Source organism: Ranitomeya variabilis, chromosome 7, assembly GCF_051348905.1.
Source record: "Ranitomeya variabilis isolate aRanVar5 chromosome 7, aRanVar5.hap1, whole genome shotgun sequence".
NCBI lineage: Eukaryota > Metazoa > Chordata > Amphibia > Anura > Dendrobatidae > Ranitomeya > Ranitomeya variabilis.
Window position 1 is genome coordinate 23,556,350 of NC_135238.1, and position 17,608 is coordinate 23,573,957.

General features: G+C 44.8%; 1 protein-coding gene across 3 annotated transcripts in view; it reads right to left on the reverse strand.

The window, feature by feature from the left end:
* LOC143785560 (uncharacterized) overlaps positions 1-17,608 on the reverse strand; it is a 39,976-nt gene that overhangs the window by 21,538 nt on the left and 830 nt on the right. The window contains exon 1 of one of the 3 annotated variants that reach the window (XM_077274533.1): positions 15,200-16,219. The exons of 1 other annotated variant lie outside the window; for it this stretch is intronic. In XM_077274533.1, the coding sequence (XP_077130648.1) occupies positions 15,200-15,242 (43 nt within the window). In that variant the 5' untranslated portion in view covers positions 15,243-16,219. Of the gene's footprint in view, positions 1-15,199; positions 17,242-17,608 lie in introns of those variants that run through there. One more of the 3 variants, XM_077274535.1, reaches the window with a different exon arrangement.

Genomic DNA, 17,608 nt, shown 5'->3' on the forward strand with positions numbered 1-17,608 from the left:
AACAGAATCCACCATTCAGAATAGGTGACATCACAGCTCCCCTTCTCCTCCTATACAATGACTGATAACACCTCTATATACAGTAGATAACACAGGATCCACCATTCACAATAGGTGATGTCACAGCTCACCTCCTCCTCCTATACAATGACTGATAACACCTCTATATACAGTAGATAACACAGGATCCACCATTCACAATAGGTGATGTCACAGCTCACCTCCTCCTCCTGTACAATGGCTGATAACACCTCTATATACAGTAGATAACACAGGATCCACCATTCACAATAGGTGATATCACAGCTCACCTCCTCCTCCTGTACAATGACTGATAACACCTCTATATACAGCAGATAACACAGATCCACCATTCACAATAGGTGATGTCTCAGCTCACCTCCTCCTCCTGTACAATGACTGATAACACCTCTATATACAGTAGATAACACAGGATCCACCATTCACAATAGGTGATGTCGCAGCTCACCTCCTCCTCCTGTACAGTGACTGATAACACATCTATATACAGTAGATAACACAGGATCCACCATTCACAATAGGTGATGTCGCAGCTCACCTCCTCCTCCTGTACAATGACTGATAACACCTCTATATAGTAGATAACACAAGATCCATAATTCACAATAGGTGATGTCACAGCTCACCTCCTCCTCCTGTACAATGACTGATAACACATCTATATACAGTAGATAACACAGGATCCACCATTCACAATAGGTGATATCACAGCTCACCTCCTCCTCCTGTACAATGACTGATAACACCTCTATATACAGTAGATAACACAGGATCCACCATTCACAATAGGTGATGTCACAGCTCACCTCCTCCTCCTGTACAATGACTGATAACACCTCTATATAGTAGATAACACAAGATCCACCATTCACAATAGGTGATGTCACAGCTCACCTCCTCCTCCTGTACAATGACTGATAACACCTCTATATACAGTAGATAACACAAGATCCATAATTCACAATAGGTGATGTCACAGCTCACCTCCTCCTGTACAATGACTGATAACACATCTATATACAGTAGATAACACAGGATCCACCATTCACAATAGGTGATATCACAGCTCACCTCCTCCTCCTGTACAATGACTGATAACACCTCTATATACAGTAGATAACACAGGATCCACCATTCACAATAGGTGATGTCACAGCTCACCTCCTCCTCCTGTACAATGACTGATAACACCTCTATATACAGTAGATAACACAGGATCCACCATTCACAATAGGTGATGTCGCAGCTCACCTCCTCCTCCTGTACAATGACTGATAACACCTCTATATAGTAGATAACACAAGATCCATAATTCACAATAGGTGATGTCACAGCTCACCTCCTCCTCCTGTACAATGACTGATAACACATCTATATACAGTAGATAACACAGGATCCACCATTCACAATAGGTGATATCACAGCTCACCTCCTCCTCCTGTACAATGACTGATAACACCTCTATATACAGTAGATAACACAGGATCCACCATTCACAATAGGTGATGTCACAGCTCACCTCCTCCTCCTGTACAATGACTGATTACACCTCTATATAGTAGATAACACAAGATCCCCCATTCACAATAGGTGATGTCACAGCTCACCTCCTCCTCCTGTACAATGACTGATAACACCTCTATATACAGTAGATAATACAGGATCCACCATTCACAATAGGTGATGTCACAGCTCACCTCCTCCTCCTGTACAATGACTGATAACACCTCTATATACAGTAGATAATACAGGATCCACCATTCACAATAGGTGATGTCACAGCTCACCTCCTCCTTCTCCCTGCACAATGACCCCCAAACAGGTCATAGAGCATGGCCACAACTCTCACACAGAAGTGGATAAACACCTCCAGTCCATTGTTTCCTATGGTCCATGAAGCATATTTCTGAACGTTGATAACAGAAGCTCGGATAAGATAACCATCACATAAACATGTACAGAGAATAGAATAAAAAAAAAATTTAAAACAAAATTAGAAAAAAAAAAAGTTCTATTATCTGGTTTTAGTTATTGCTTCCCTTTAATATCAGCATTCAGCACCAGGGAATGAGGGCACAATGACAGTCCCCATGGCAGTGCCACCGCCACGGAACCATTACAGTCACCAATGCCGTGGATATGCAGGGACACAGCACCATCAGAGAAGCAGGAGGACCCAGAACAGCGTTTTTCACCAGTCTCTGAGCTAGTAGGTGAAAACTAGATGCTATGATGTCTCTCATACACAGCAACACACAGACGTGAGGGATTTCTCTCCTGTCCCTATGTATCACATGGAGGATATTACACAGCAATACTGAGCAGTGTAAATGTGAATCCAGCACAAAGGTGAAATAAAACACTTACTAAAATGGATCAGCATGATCAGTGTGTTTTATTCCCTCCCTTCTCCGTTGACTTTAACAGGCAGCTGTAATCTGATCCCTCAGTTTTGTCTTAAGAAAGAAAGTGAATGATGAGGAGTTTAGGATGCGGGTGGAAAAGAAGTGGCTCATAAGTGGAGAAAAAAAGCACATTTTTTTTTCCTATCTCTCTATATTCGCCTGTACTGTATTTTATACAAAACTTAACGAAATGACAGAGATCGTTTAACTTAGTTTTTTTGTCTATTTTTTTAAGGCTTTAGGGCCATCAAACTACTTTGTAATGCATCCAAATAATATTAATGGACCCATTCAAGCAAAAATATATTGCAGTAGTGAAAGAAAAAGCTTTATAATGGCTCAAACACCGTAAACCTGCGCCGGCTGCCAAAGAAATACTGCACAAGTTGTGGAGGTTACTACCAACCTAAAGAATTTGCTGCAAGGAGGGAAAGCTGCGCTGTGTGACCTGCGGGCAGGAAGCCAGAAGTTATAGGACGCAGGAGGACGCAGTAATTGGGCTGGCCATTTTTCATTTTCCACTTTCCTTGACAGCATTTCAGAGATGTCTCTAAGAAACATCAGACCTCTGACTGTGTGATCATCTAGTGACCTTTATTAAGGAAATCTTCGCAATTTGGCAACCGGAGGGCACACAGAAGGACGCGTGGCCATATAATGGCGGTTTCTTTGCAGAGAGAGCCCAGAGTCCCAGACATGTTTTTGCATTGAGGACATTGTAAGTGAAAGTTTGATGACTTCTCAAGCTGATGTGGATACGGAGCGGAGTTGGCCGGCGAGAGGTTGGAGCATCCTGTCCCTCTGCTTCCTGAGGCCGGATAGGATTCCTGTTGTCTGTTTCCGCAGATCCCTCTGGACACAGAACTGCGACCTTATCTGCCGGAAAACCTGTCCCGATAAGGTGGAGAAGCCAAGGGAAGGGGGTGTTATAGGCAGAGGGGAAATTAACGCCACAGGAACCACTTGCGGATCGAAAGCTGATGATTTGCTGATAAAACATTAGAAGTATTCCCTGGTCGCCAGTAATTCACACCCCGAAATGTCAGATTGGAAACATTCACCCTTTAGGACCTTTTTTGGGGGCATATTTCAATATTATGGAACTTTCTCTGCAGGGAACCACGTTGGTTGCTCCAATAATGGGGACAATGAGGCAGTTTTTACGTCATCATTATAGGAAATGTCATTTTTTTCCAAAACTGACATAAGGTCAATAGTTTGTGAATCCCTAAACCATGGGTAGATGGTGGAAACTCTTTCTTCAAGCCTGACTCAACTTAGGAGCTAAACGTTTAGGAAAGACCTTAAGACCTAAGAGTTTAGGAAAAAGTAAAGCTCACCCCCTATATCCTTTTTGATTTTGGATTGTTATCTTATCAGACACTTACTGGGATCCGAGAAGATGAAATTTGGAGAGTTGTTGGTGGAACATCACACGACTCTGCGGCTTCCAAATCTCAGTCTACAAAGAATGACCGACGTCCAGAAATCTGAGAGGAGTCTCTTTCACAAGTCCTACTAAGCTCATAGCTAAAAGTTAAGGCGGCCGGCGCTGCATTCTCTACTCTTCTATATTTCCCACTACGTGGTGTCAAAAATTTTGATTGGTGAAGGCCAGGGTGCTAAATCTCCTACTGGTTTCTAAAATGATGGCGCAGGAGCGGCGCCAAACTAAACGCTGAGTCTCTTAGTTTTAATGGTGTTACAGATCTGTCAACTGCTATCATTTTCTACCCTAAAGTCGAAGGCTAACCACTCGCTATCTCTTGTCACCCCCACGGCAATCAGCTGAAGCCGAGACCTGCGAAGCATTGGCTGAATATAACAATAATAATAATGGTTGTCCTAGGAGGCTGCGCCGGACACGTGTTTCGGGGATTATGCCACGTGTTATGTGTCATGCTTAACCTAGGACGTTCTAGATACAGTCTATAGGGAATCGTTAAACTACAATGCTGGAGTTTACACATCTGTAGTCTCTTGGCTTACAAGGGCTGAAATACAGCACAAAGCGAGTGAGAACACACCCCAAATAGGAGAACGCCAGGGCTCTGACATCTGGAGACAAGGACAATCCGAGCCTTTGTTCCCGGAGGTGGACAGTAACATGGCAACTTCTCCTTCACAAATGTGAAAACTCAGGCAAGCAATGCACGAGACCTGTTGCACCAACCTCATGGTAGTGTCTAGTCCAATAGTACCATCATCATAGTCATTGCCATAATGCCACCCTCATGGTAGTCCAATAGTACCATCATCATAGTCACTGCCATAATGCCACCCTCATGGTAGTCCAATAGTACCATCATCATAGTCACTGCCATAATGCCACCCTCATGGTAGTCCAATAGTACCATCATCATAGTCACTGCCATAATGCCACCCTCATGGTAGTCCAATAGTACCATCATCATAGTCACTGCCATAATGCCACCCTCATGGTAGTCCAATAGTACCATCATCATAGTCATTGCCATAATGCCACCCTCATGGTAGTCCAATAGTACCATCATCATAGTCACTGCCATAATGCCACCCTCATGGTAGTCCAATAGTACCATCATCATAGTCACTGCCATAATGCCACCCTCATGGTAGTCCAATAGTACCATCATCATAGTCACTGCCATAATGCCACCCTCATGGTAGTCCAATAGTACCATCATCATAGTCACTGCCATAATGCCACCCTCATGGTAGTCCAATAGTACCATCATCATAGTCATTCCCATAATGCCACGCTCATGGTAGTCCAATAGTACAATAATCATAGTCATTCCATAATGCCAACCTCATGGTAGTCCAATAGTACCATCATCATAGTCATTCCCATAATGCCACCCTCATGGTAGTCCAATAGTACCATCATCATAGTCATTGCCATAATGCCACCCTCATGGTAGTCCAATAGTACAATAATCATAGTCATTCCATAATGCCAACCTCATGGTAGTCCAATAGTACAATAATCATAGTCATTCCATAATGCCAACCTCATGGTAGTCCAATAGTACCATCATCATAGTCACTGCCATAATGCCAACCTCATGGTAGTCCAATAGTACCATCATCATAGTCATTGCCATAATGCCAACCTCATGGTAGTCCAATAGTACCATCATCATAGTCATTCCATAATGCCAACCTCATGGTAGTCCAATAGTACCATCATCATAGTCATTCTCATAATGCCATTCTCATGGTAGTCCAATAGTACAATAATCATAGTCATTCCATAATGCCAACCTCATGGTAGTCCAATAGTACAATAATCATAGTCATTCCATAATGCCATTCTCATGGTAGTCCAATAGTACAATAATCATAGTCATTCCATAATGCCAACCTCATGGTAGTCCAATAGTACAATAATCATAGTCATTCCATAATGCCAACCTCATGGTAGTCCAATAGTACCATCATCATAGTCACTGCCATAATGCCAACCTCATGGTAGTCCAATAGTACCATCATCATAGTCACTGCCATAATGCCAACCTCAAGGTAGTCCCCAGAGAGCCCATCTGCCAGACTCATACTAGTCTGAGACCTCCATCCTAAAATGAATGACCATAAAGTATGTGTCATAGTATTCTTCATAGTGCCCACCATACCAAAAACAAAGCAGTCACCACCGTACCAATCTACCAACCTCACAACAATCCCCAGCATCCCAGCCTGCCAGACCTGTAGCACCGACCACATGGTGGTGCCCATCAAGCCAATACCATATTAATTATAGTAACAGCCTTATAGTAATGCACATAATGCCAACCTCAACGTATCCCCATGGTGCGCCCACGTCTGGCATCATCACATTGTAGGCAATAAACATAAAATGTCTGGCCAGGGTCAGAATTTCTGCTTCTTTTTCATTGGCCAAGAATAGTGCTAAAGCTGGATGGTCAAAAAAAATCATAATATAGGGTCACCAACATTTCTAATCTAAGTTTTTACCAAAAAATCTAATCAAGGCGATCGTCTGTGATCTGCGGCAGCTTGTGTTCATTTTCCCTGCAGTGCCCCTACAGGGGAAATTTGGAATTGCATGGCGCATAGAGTTTGGAGTTCTTTTTTTTTGTTGGTGCTGCATTTTTGTCTCTCAGAATGAGGATATTTCGGCTGTCAGGACACTTTCAGTCAATGACAAAGCTAACAGTCAGTAGATGAAGGGACTGAAAATTATCTGGAGTCAGCTGAAACCCTAATCCTATTTCAACCGTAACACTTAATTACTGGCAGATCTGCGCAGCCATCATAGCTAAGCAAGCCATTTTTAGTTTATCCAGTTAAATGCCTAACAATCAACACAAGTGGGATGTCAGAGAGCGGCAGAGCTGGAGCGAAACTGATAGGGACGGCAGAAATTTAATACGGCGAAACCGTGAAATATAAGGCGAAGGTGGATATATTTAAAGGGGCAGTAACCATCTTGTAAGAATAATGCTCGCTGCTCAAAGTGGGTTTTGACCATTGCCAAAAGATTCATAAAATAGAGAATTCAGATAAGCATTCAGATAAGCATGTCCATAGATTAACACCGGCAGCAACTGGTTGAGGCAGATCACCGCTGCTCCCAGTGATTGACAGGGTGGGTACTTTGCACCATCTCCACATGGTCAACAAAGGGGTCAGGAAGTAGAGACCATCGGGGAACGTGTCAGCATCCAAATGGGACTCTGTTGCGGTGAATCGGCGCGGGTAACACTTTATAAGTACATTATTACTTATTTGATGCCTTCCATAAATATATAGCACTAGATGGTGGCCCAGTTCTAATGCATCGGGTATTCTAGAATATGTATGCGTAGTGTATAGCACAACCCACGTAGTACATTGCGCAGCCCACGTAGTACATTGCGCAGCCCACGCAGTACATTGCGCAGCCAACGCAGTACATAGCGCAGCCAACGCAGTACATAGCGCAGCCCACGTAGTACATTGCGCAGCCCACGTAGTAGATTGCGCAGCCCACGTAGAACATTGCGCAGCCCACGTAGTACATTGCGCAACCCACGTTGTATATTGCGCAGCCCACGTTGTATATTGCTCAGCCCAAGTAGTATATTGCGCAGTCCACGTAGTATATTGCGCAGTCCACGTAGTATATTGCGCAGTCCACGTAGTATATTGCGCAGTCCACGTAGTATATTGCGCAGCCCACGTAGTATATTGCACACCCACGTTGTATATTGCGCAGCCCACGTAGTATATTGCGCAGTCCACGTAGTATATTGCGCAGCCCACGTTGTATATTGCGCAGCCCACGTTGTATATTGCGCAGCCCACGTTGTATATTGCGCAGCCCACGTTGTATATTGCGCAGCCCACGTAGTATATTGCGCAGTCCACGTAGTATATTGCGCAGCCCACATTGTATATCGCGCAGCCCACGTTGTATATTGCGCAGCCCACGTAGTATATTGCGCAGCCCACGTTGTATATTGCGCAGCCCACGGTGTATATTGCGCAGCCCACGTAGTATATTGCGCAGCCCACGTTGTACAGTTTTTTTTTTACTTGTCTCAGTGAGCCACACCCACTTGCCTAACAAGACTAGACTTATATACAAGGAAGAAGGGGCCATATCTCAGGAACGGAGAGGCGCAGGAAGAAAAGAAAAATACAGCCGGATTCTGGAGAACAGCGGCATTTACACCTGGTTAAAAAGAACACAGATTTATGACTTTTTTAACAACTTTTTATGTGTGATTTTTCAAAAAATGCCTGAATATAAAATATGAACAATGCTTTTATAAAAAAAAGGCAGATATACGAGATTCAGATTAAATCGATAATACATAGAATAAAGTAAAAAGGATCCATTGTGAGGCTGTCGAGTGCAGTCCGTATTCTGACCATGAATGTCGGCCGTGTGAACTCGACCTAACAAGCAATGCTCCCAGTATAAATAATAAAGGAGATAAAACTGGTAACAGGAGGAAAGTGGAGCAGTTGCCAATAGCAACCAATCCGATTCTACTTCTAAATCTTTTGGAAACAGCAACTTGATTGATTACCTGGGGCAAGTTCTCCATATTCCTTTGTCTCAGGGTTAATACATCTCCCCAAATAGATCTAAGGTTCATTTCCATCCACCAGATCACATCCATACACCAGTCCATTCCCAAATACCAGATCACATCCGAACACCAGTCCATTCCCAAATACCAGATCACATCCACACACCAGTCCATTCCCAAATACCAGATCACATCCACACACCAGTCCATTCCCAAATACCAGATCACATACACACACCAGTCCATTCCCAAATACTAGATCATATCCATACACCAGTCCATTCCCAAATACCAGATTATATCCGAACACCAGTCCATTCCCAAATACCAGATCATATCCGTACACCAGTCCATTCCCAAATACCAGATCACATCCACACACCAGTCCATTCCCAAATACCAGATCACATCCGAACACCAGTCCATTCCCAAATACCAGATCACATCCGAACACCAGTCCATTCCCAAATACCAGATCACATCCACACACCAGTCCATTCCCATATACCAGATCACATCCGTACACCAGTCCATTCCCAAATACCAGATCACATCCACACACCAGTCCATTCCCAAATACCAGATCACATCCACACACCAGTCCATTCCCAAATACCAGATCACATACACACACCAGTCCATTCCCAAATACTAGATCATATCCATACACCAGTCCATTCCCAAATACCAGATTATATCCGAACACCAGTCCATTCCCAAATACCAGATCACATCCACACACCAGTCCATTCCCAAATACCAGATCACATCCACACACCAGTCCATTCCCAAATACCAGATCACATACACACACCAGTCCATTCCCAAATACCAGATCACATCCATACACCAGTCTTTCCCAAATACCAGATCACATCCGAACACCAGTCCATTCCCAAATACCAGATCACATCCACACACCAGTCCATTCCCAAATACTAGATCATATCCATACACCAGTCCATTCCCAAATACCAGATCACATCCATACACCAGTCCATTCCCAAATACCAGATCACATCCATACACCAGTCCATTCCCAAATACCAGATCACATCCATACACCAGTCCATTCCCAAATACCAGATCACATCCATACACCAGTCCATTCCCAAATACTAGATCACATCCACACACCAGTCCATTCCCAAATACCAGATCACATCCACATACCAGTCCATTCCCAAATACCAGTTCATATCCGTTCACCAGTCCATTCCCAAATACCAGATCACATCCGTACACCAGTCCATTCCCAAATACCAGAGCACATCCACACACCAGTCCATTCCCAAATACCAGTTCATATCCATACACAAGTCCATTCCCAAATACTAGATCACATCCACACACTAGTCCATTCCCAAATACCAGATCACATCCATTCACCAGTCCATTTCAAAATACCAGTTCATATCCATTCACCAGTCCATTCCCAAATACCAGTTCATATCCGTTCACCAGTCCATTCCCAAATACCAGTTCATATCCGTTCACCAGTCCATTCCCAAATACCAGTTCATATCCGTTCACCAGTCCATTTCCAAATACCAGTTCATATCCGTTCACCAGTCCATTCCCAAGCACCAGTTCATATCCGTACACCAGTCCATTCCCAAATACCAGTTCATATCCGTTCACCAGTCCATTCCCAAATACCAGTTCATATCCGTTCACCAGTCCATTCCCAAATACCAGTTCATATCCATACACCAATCCATTCCCAAATACCAGTTTATATCCGTACACCAGTCCATTGCCAAATACCAGTTCATATCCATACACCAGTCCATTCCCAAATACCAGTTCATATCCATTCACCAGTCCATTCCCAAATACCAGTTCATATCCATTCACCAGTCCATTCCCATATACCAGTTCTGCACACCAGATGACATCCATACACCAAATTATTGCCATATAACAGTTACATTCTGTACATCGGTTGGCTTTGTTTCATATATCAGTTCATGGCCATAAACTGGCTCATTACCATACACCAGTTGCTTTCCATAAATCAGTTAACTGCAGGCAGTCCATTGCCACATACCAGTTCATTCCATACACCAGCCTACTGCCCTACCCCAGCCTATTGCCCTACCCCAACCTACTGCCCTACCCCAACCTACTGCCCTACCCCAACCTACTGCCCTACCCCAGCTTACTGCCCTACCCCAGCTTACTGCCCTACCCCAGCCTACTGCCCTATGCCAGCCTACTGCTCTACACCAGCTTACTGCCCTACCTCAGCCTACTGCCCTACCCCAGCCTACTGCCCTACAATAGCCTACTGCCCTACACCAGCCTACTGCTCTACACCAGCCTACTGCCCTACCCCAGCCTACTGCTCTACCCCAGCCTACTGCCATACACCAGCCTACTGCCCTACATCAGCTTACTGCCATACTCCAGCCTACTGCCCTACACCAGCTTACTGCCCTACACCAGCCTACTGCCCTACACCAGCCTACTGCTCTACACCAACCTACTGCCCTACACCAGCTTACTGCCTTACACCAGACTACTGCCCTACACCAGCTACACCAGCTTACTGCTCTACACCAACCTACTGCCCTACACCAGCTTACTGCCCTACACCAGCTTACTGCCCTACACCAGCCTACTGCCCTACACCAGCTTACTGCTCTACACCAACCTACTGCCCTACACCAGCCTACTGCCCTACAGCAGCCTACTGCCCTACACCAGCTTACTGCTCTACACCAACCTACTGCCCTACACCAGCTTACTGCTCTACACCAACCTACTGCCCTACACCAGTCTACTGCCCTACACCAGCTTACTGCCCTACACCAGCCTACTGCCCTGCACCAGCCTACTGCCCTACACCAGCTTACTGCTCTACACCAACCTACTGCCCTACACCAGCCTACTGCCCTACACCAGCTTACTGCCCTACACCAGCTTACTGCTCTACACCAACCTACTGCCCTACACCAGCCTACTGCCCTACACCAGCTTACTGCCCTACACCAGCCTACTGCCCTGCACCAGCCTACTGCCCTACACCAGCTTACTGCTCTACATCAACCTACTGCCCTACACCAGCCTACTGCCCTACACCAGCCTACTGCCCTACACCAGCTTACTGCCCTACACCAGCTTACTGCTCTACACCAACCTACTGCCCTACACCAGCCTACTGCCCTACACCAGCTTACTGCTCTATTATTATTATTCATTTTTACAGTGCCATTTATTCCATGGCGCTTTACATGTAAACGGGGCAATTATAGACAAGTACAATAAAGATGATTAAAACAAGGCACACACAAGTACAGGAGGAGAGAGGACCCTGCCCGCGAGGGCTCACAGTCTACAGGGGATGGGTGAGGATACACTAGGTGAGGGTAGAGCTGGTCATGTGGCGGTTCAGTAGACTGGGGATCACTGCAGGTTGTAGGCTTGTCGGAAGAGGTGGGTCTTCAGGTTCCTTTTGAAGGTTTCCATGGTAGGTGAGAGCCTGATGTGTTGGGGTAGAGAGTTCCAGAGTATAGGGGAAGCAAGGGAGAAGTCTTGGATGCGGTTGTGGGAGGAAGAGATGAGAGAGGAGTAGAGAAGGAGATCATGAGATGATCATGAGATGATCGAAGGTTGCGTATAGGTAGGTAACGGGAGACCATGTCACAGATGTATGGAGGAGTCAGATTGTGAATGGCTTTGTATGTCTTTGTTAGTATTTTGAACTGTAGCCTCTGGGCAATAGGAAGCCAGTGAAGGGCCTGGCAGAGAGGAGAGGCTGGGGAGTAACGGGGAGACAGGTGGATTAGTCGGGCAGCAGAGTTTAGGATGGATTGGAGTGGCGCCAGAGCTAGAGAGGAGGCCAGAGAGTAGGAGGTTGCAGTAGTCGAGGCGGGAGATGATAAGGGCATGTACGAGTGTTTTTGTGGTTTCATGGTCAAGGAATGCACGGATCCGGGAAATGTTTTTGAGTTGGAATCGGCAAGAGGAGGCAAGGGCTTGGATATGTGGCTTGAAAGAGAGGGTAGAGTGAAGGATCACCCCGAGGCACTGAGCGTGCGGGAACGGGGATAGTGAGCAGCCATTGACATTGGTGGATAGGTCGGGTGGAGGGGTAGAGTGAGGTGGGGGAAAGATGATGAATTCTGTTTTGTCCATGTTCAGTTTTAGAAAACGAGCAGAAAAGAAGGATGAAATAGCAGACAGACAGTGTGGGATTTTGGTCAGTAAGGACGTGAGGTCGGGTCCAGATAGGTAGATCTGCGTGTCATCAGCGTAGAGATGATATTGTAAACCGTAGGATTCTATGAGCTGTCCCCAGGCCGAAGGTGTAGATGGAGAAGAGTAGGGGTCCTAGAACTGAGCCTTGGGGACACCAACAGACAGGGGGCGAGATGAGGAGGTGGTGTGTGAGTGGGAGACGCTGAAGGTCCGGTCTGTTAGATATGATGAGATCCAGGATAGGGCCAAGTCTGTGATGCCAAGGGATGAGAGGGTCTGTAACAGGAGGGAGTGGTCCACAGTATCGAAGGCAGAAGACAGGTCCAGGAGGAGGAGGACAGAGTAGTGTCGCTTGCTCTTGGCGGTTACTAGGTCATTGGTCACTTTAGTTAGGACAGTTTCAGTTGAGTGATGTGTTCGGGAGCCAGATTGTAACCGGTCAAACCAGCCTACTGCCCTACACCAGCTTACTGCCCTACACCAGCTACACCAGCTTACTGCTCTACACCAGCCTACTGCCCTACTCCATCCTACTTCCCTACACCATTTCTTTTCATGCACCAGTTAGTTAATTTCCATACCCAAGGTTAAACCAGATCCCAGTTCATTGCTGTACACGAGATCATGTCCACACACCAGTTTATTGTCATATACCAGTTTAGTTCCATACGCCGATCTATGGCTATAAACAGGTTCATTACCACACACAAGTTGCTTTCCATAACCCAGTTCATTGCTGTACACTACTTTATTGACCTAAACCAGTTCATTACTGTACACCAGTACAATGTTGTATTCCAATTCATTGACCTCCTTCAAAGATGCGCCAACCCACTAACTATAACCACCATCATCCACAACCAAAGCTATGGGACCCCATGGATCGTATTCTCTGATAAACCCGCTCTATCCAGGCACAGGGAGGAGGATGACACATACAATTAAGCAGTCTAGCTACAACAACTCCCCCTCATCTGGCGGAATAACTAAGAATGGAGCCTGGAAATCCACAGCGGTGCGAATCCAGCAGAACGCCGCCATGTACAGGAGTATGTGACCTGACACTGGAAGATGGGGAAAGGGTAATGGGGCTAAACATGCTTCAGCATGGAAGTGTGTGTAATAATATACATATACCTCATACCGCCATATGGCGCCTTCATACAGTAGGATATGAAAGAGATGTGTCTCTCATTGGCAGATGGAACAGAATGCACTTTTTTGTGTTTCTTTGTAGATGTGTGCATATATATATATATATATATATATATATATATATATATATATATATATATATATATATGTGTGTAGGTTTTTATACACTGCACACAGGTGTTATATTTGGGCACATGCACACAGGTGCATCCCTCCACCATGCAGCCTGAGTTGTTCAGGTCTTTGATACGAGGCACATACAAGTTCCTGGGGTTAGATTGTACTTTTGTAGGTCTATGATTTCATAGCATTTATTTTTCAGATTCACACACACAACAGCAAATTAACACAAAAAAAGAGCACAAAAAAGAGCACTCTGTTCCATCAGATGGAATTACAGAGCCATAGCTCTTTAACTGAATGCTGTATAAAGCATGTACACACACACCTTGCTATATATACATATATATATATATATATATATATATATATATATATATATATATATACACACACACGCACATCCACATCTATCTATCTATACACACACACCTAGACATATATATATATATATATATATATATATATATATATATATATATATATATATACACACGCACATCTACATCTAGGTGTGTGTATATATCTACGTGTGTGTATATATATCTAGATGTGTGTGTATGTGTATATACAGTATATAAATATATACACACATATCTAGATAAATATATATATATATATATATATATATATATATATGTACACACACACATCTGGATATAGATACACACAAACACATCTAGATATATTTACACACACGCACACATTCAGATAGATAGATATAGATAGATATATATATATATATATACATACACATATCTATAGATATATAGATATAGATACACACACACTTATACACACACACATCTATATATATACAGACACACACACGCTCACATCTAGATATACAGTATATATATATATATACATACACATATCTAGATAAAGATATATAGATATACACACACACACTTATACACACACACATCTAGATATATACAGACACACACATCCATATCTCCACATAGGGACACAGACACGATCTCGGGTTACAGTCCCCGGCTCCTGACATATCTGCAGAGTGCCAGTAATATAGGTGTCAGTGCCATAATTGCCATTCAACAGCTGCCCAGGCTCCACCGCCGCCCGTGTGCCGCCTCCTGCCCGGCACTTGTGGGCACAGACCGCAGTGCTGCACGGTGTGCACGGTGTGTGAGGGCTCCAGCTCCCTGCAGTGGGGGCTGTGTGGACACGCTGGATCCTCGCCGCACGCCCGTGACCTTGCCCACCACCACTCGGATCAGTACTCACCGGCCCCTGGAAGCAGCAAAAGCAGCAGAAGGAAGCGGATCATCCTGGGGCCATGGAGCTCAGCTGCAGGGTGATGCCAAGACTGGGGTTTGCGTCCAGTGCCAAACGTGCAGGGTAGAAGGATGCTGCTCAAAGCCAGAAGCCCCAATGCACTGTGCCCCTGCACCCCACGACTGCTGCTGCCAGGGCCCCCGGGGCGATGTGGGGGGCACGGCCGCCAGGGGGCGGTGCAGAGCAGCAGCACATGTTCGGGTCACCCTGCTGCTCCCTCACTCTCCTGTGCTGGATGTGTGCAGTGCTGCTGTCACTTGTAGCTCTCCTCCTCCTCCTCCTGCATCACACAGCAGTGTCACCCCCCACAGGCTGCACATCACCCCCCAGCTGGTACACACACGCTGCCTCTAATAGGAACCGTATGTATCATGTTCACCACCAGCATCCTCAAAGCCTGGCACAGCCCTAATGTAGAGAAGTCTCTTCCAAATATATGTCTTTTTATTGTATTTTTTGCATGACTGTATATGGTAAAATCCTGGAAAATCAACCGATGTGCAACAGGTGGCAGTGAGGGGGTTAATAGCATCCTTCCCCCTGCGCCATATGCATGCTCACATTCCTCCATTGCTTCCTCCAGGACCTGAAAATGGATCCAATTCATTACAATGGGGGCTTCCAATTTCTCCAAATTTTAGCCAAGTATCTGGATAATTTTCCTAACCGCCATCATGTTGACAAAACACAACGCGGATTTTATGACCTCTGTCATTCCTGGTGTGAAAATTCCTGAGTTTTTTTCTTTTTTTTTGCTGCATATTAGCTTCAGCAAAGTGGATCGGATATAGAGAGGTTTCAAGCTTAGGCTAAGTTCACACTAGGAGGTTTTTTTATGCGTTTTTATGCTAATTTTCAGCTGCATTTTACAGTATCAGCAAAGCCTATGAGATTTGAGAAATTTCTCCTAAATTAGCAAATCAGTGCAGAATTACTGCAGCATCACAATAGCACCCAAAACTGAATTTCTGAATTAAATAAACTTCATGTGTTTTTTTTTTTTTTAAACCACTGGGACAAAACAATAAAAATTGCGCGTGCGAACAACGGCTGTGAATTCGATTTTGACTCTTGTGGAAACCATAAGCAAGCAGGCTCTCTGGCTAGGATTGCAACTTATTTTTGTTCTCAGGATGTCTGGGGTAAATAATACAATATATGAACATCCAAAGAGTCTGAATAATTTATAACATCTAAAACTTGTTATTGGGCGATCACTAAATGGGGTTTTTGGTGATGATGCCGCCCTCCGGCCATCATGGATTACTCAGACCCATAGACACTGCCTGGTGCATTCACAATACTTATCAGCAAGGTAGGAGAAACCGGCTCAGATCACATGATGCCTCATCGGTGCGGATTTTCCACGCAGATTTTACGCATGGAAAATCTGCGGTATTTTACAGTACGAGTTTTACCTTAAAGGGGTTGTCCGCTCTCCTAAGAAACGTTTGTAATCACTCTATGTGACTGCAGGCTTCTGAATCGTGACAGTGACGCTATTACGACCAGATGGCCACGTGATTACATGTATGCAATTTGCATAATGGCGGTCACCTGCCGACTAGACTTGGCCAGCTTCTCTCAATAGAAGAGTCTAGTCGGTAAGTGACCGCAAGTAAATGTGATCTTGTGATCAGCCAGGAATTGTGCCAGCGTACGCTCCGAACAAAGTCACGATACGAAGGCCTGCAGTCAGACGTTACCTAAAAGATCTGTCAACAGCAGCTTGATGACAATCTGCCTTTGGCTTCACTACTCAAGGACTATGAATGAAAAGGATCATGGAAAATGCACGCGTCAGGTCACATCTTCATTAGAAATGGGGCTAATTTTTGGGATCAATGTCCAAGTGATAAATGGTAGTGATGAGCGAATGTTCTGGGATAAGGTGTTATCTGAGCATGCTCTGGTGCTAACCGAGTGTCTTCGGCGTGCTCGAAAAACTTGTTTCGAGACCCCGCAGCTGCATGTCTCACAGCTGTAATCCCTGCATGTGTTCCGGCTGTCTAACAGCGGTGAGACATGCAGCCGAGGGGTCTCAAACATAACACTCGATTAGCAACAGAGCATGCTCAGATAACACCTCATCCGATCACTAATAAATGGCCAATAAATGCAGTTTCGACTGCAGTAAAATAATTTGAAGGCTACATGGCGACAATTGTATTTCTGTCGCATTGTGGCACCACCTCTCGCAATTGTGACATCTTTGATTTGGCCTTTTTTTACAGCGAAGTCGCAGCTCTAAAATAGTCGCATGACAAATGGCACGATTGTTTTTGGTCTCCGTGTATCACCGGCCTAATCCGGCATCTAATAAACCATTTCCAGTGAGAAACTGTAATATAAATGTGG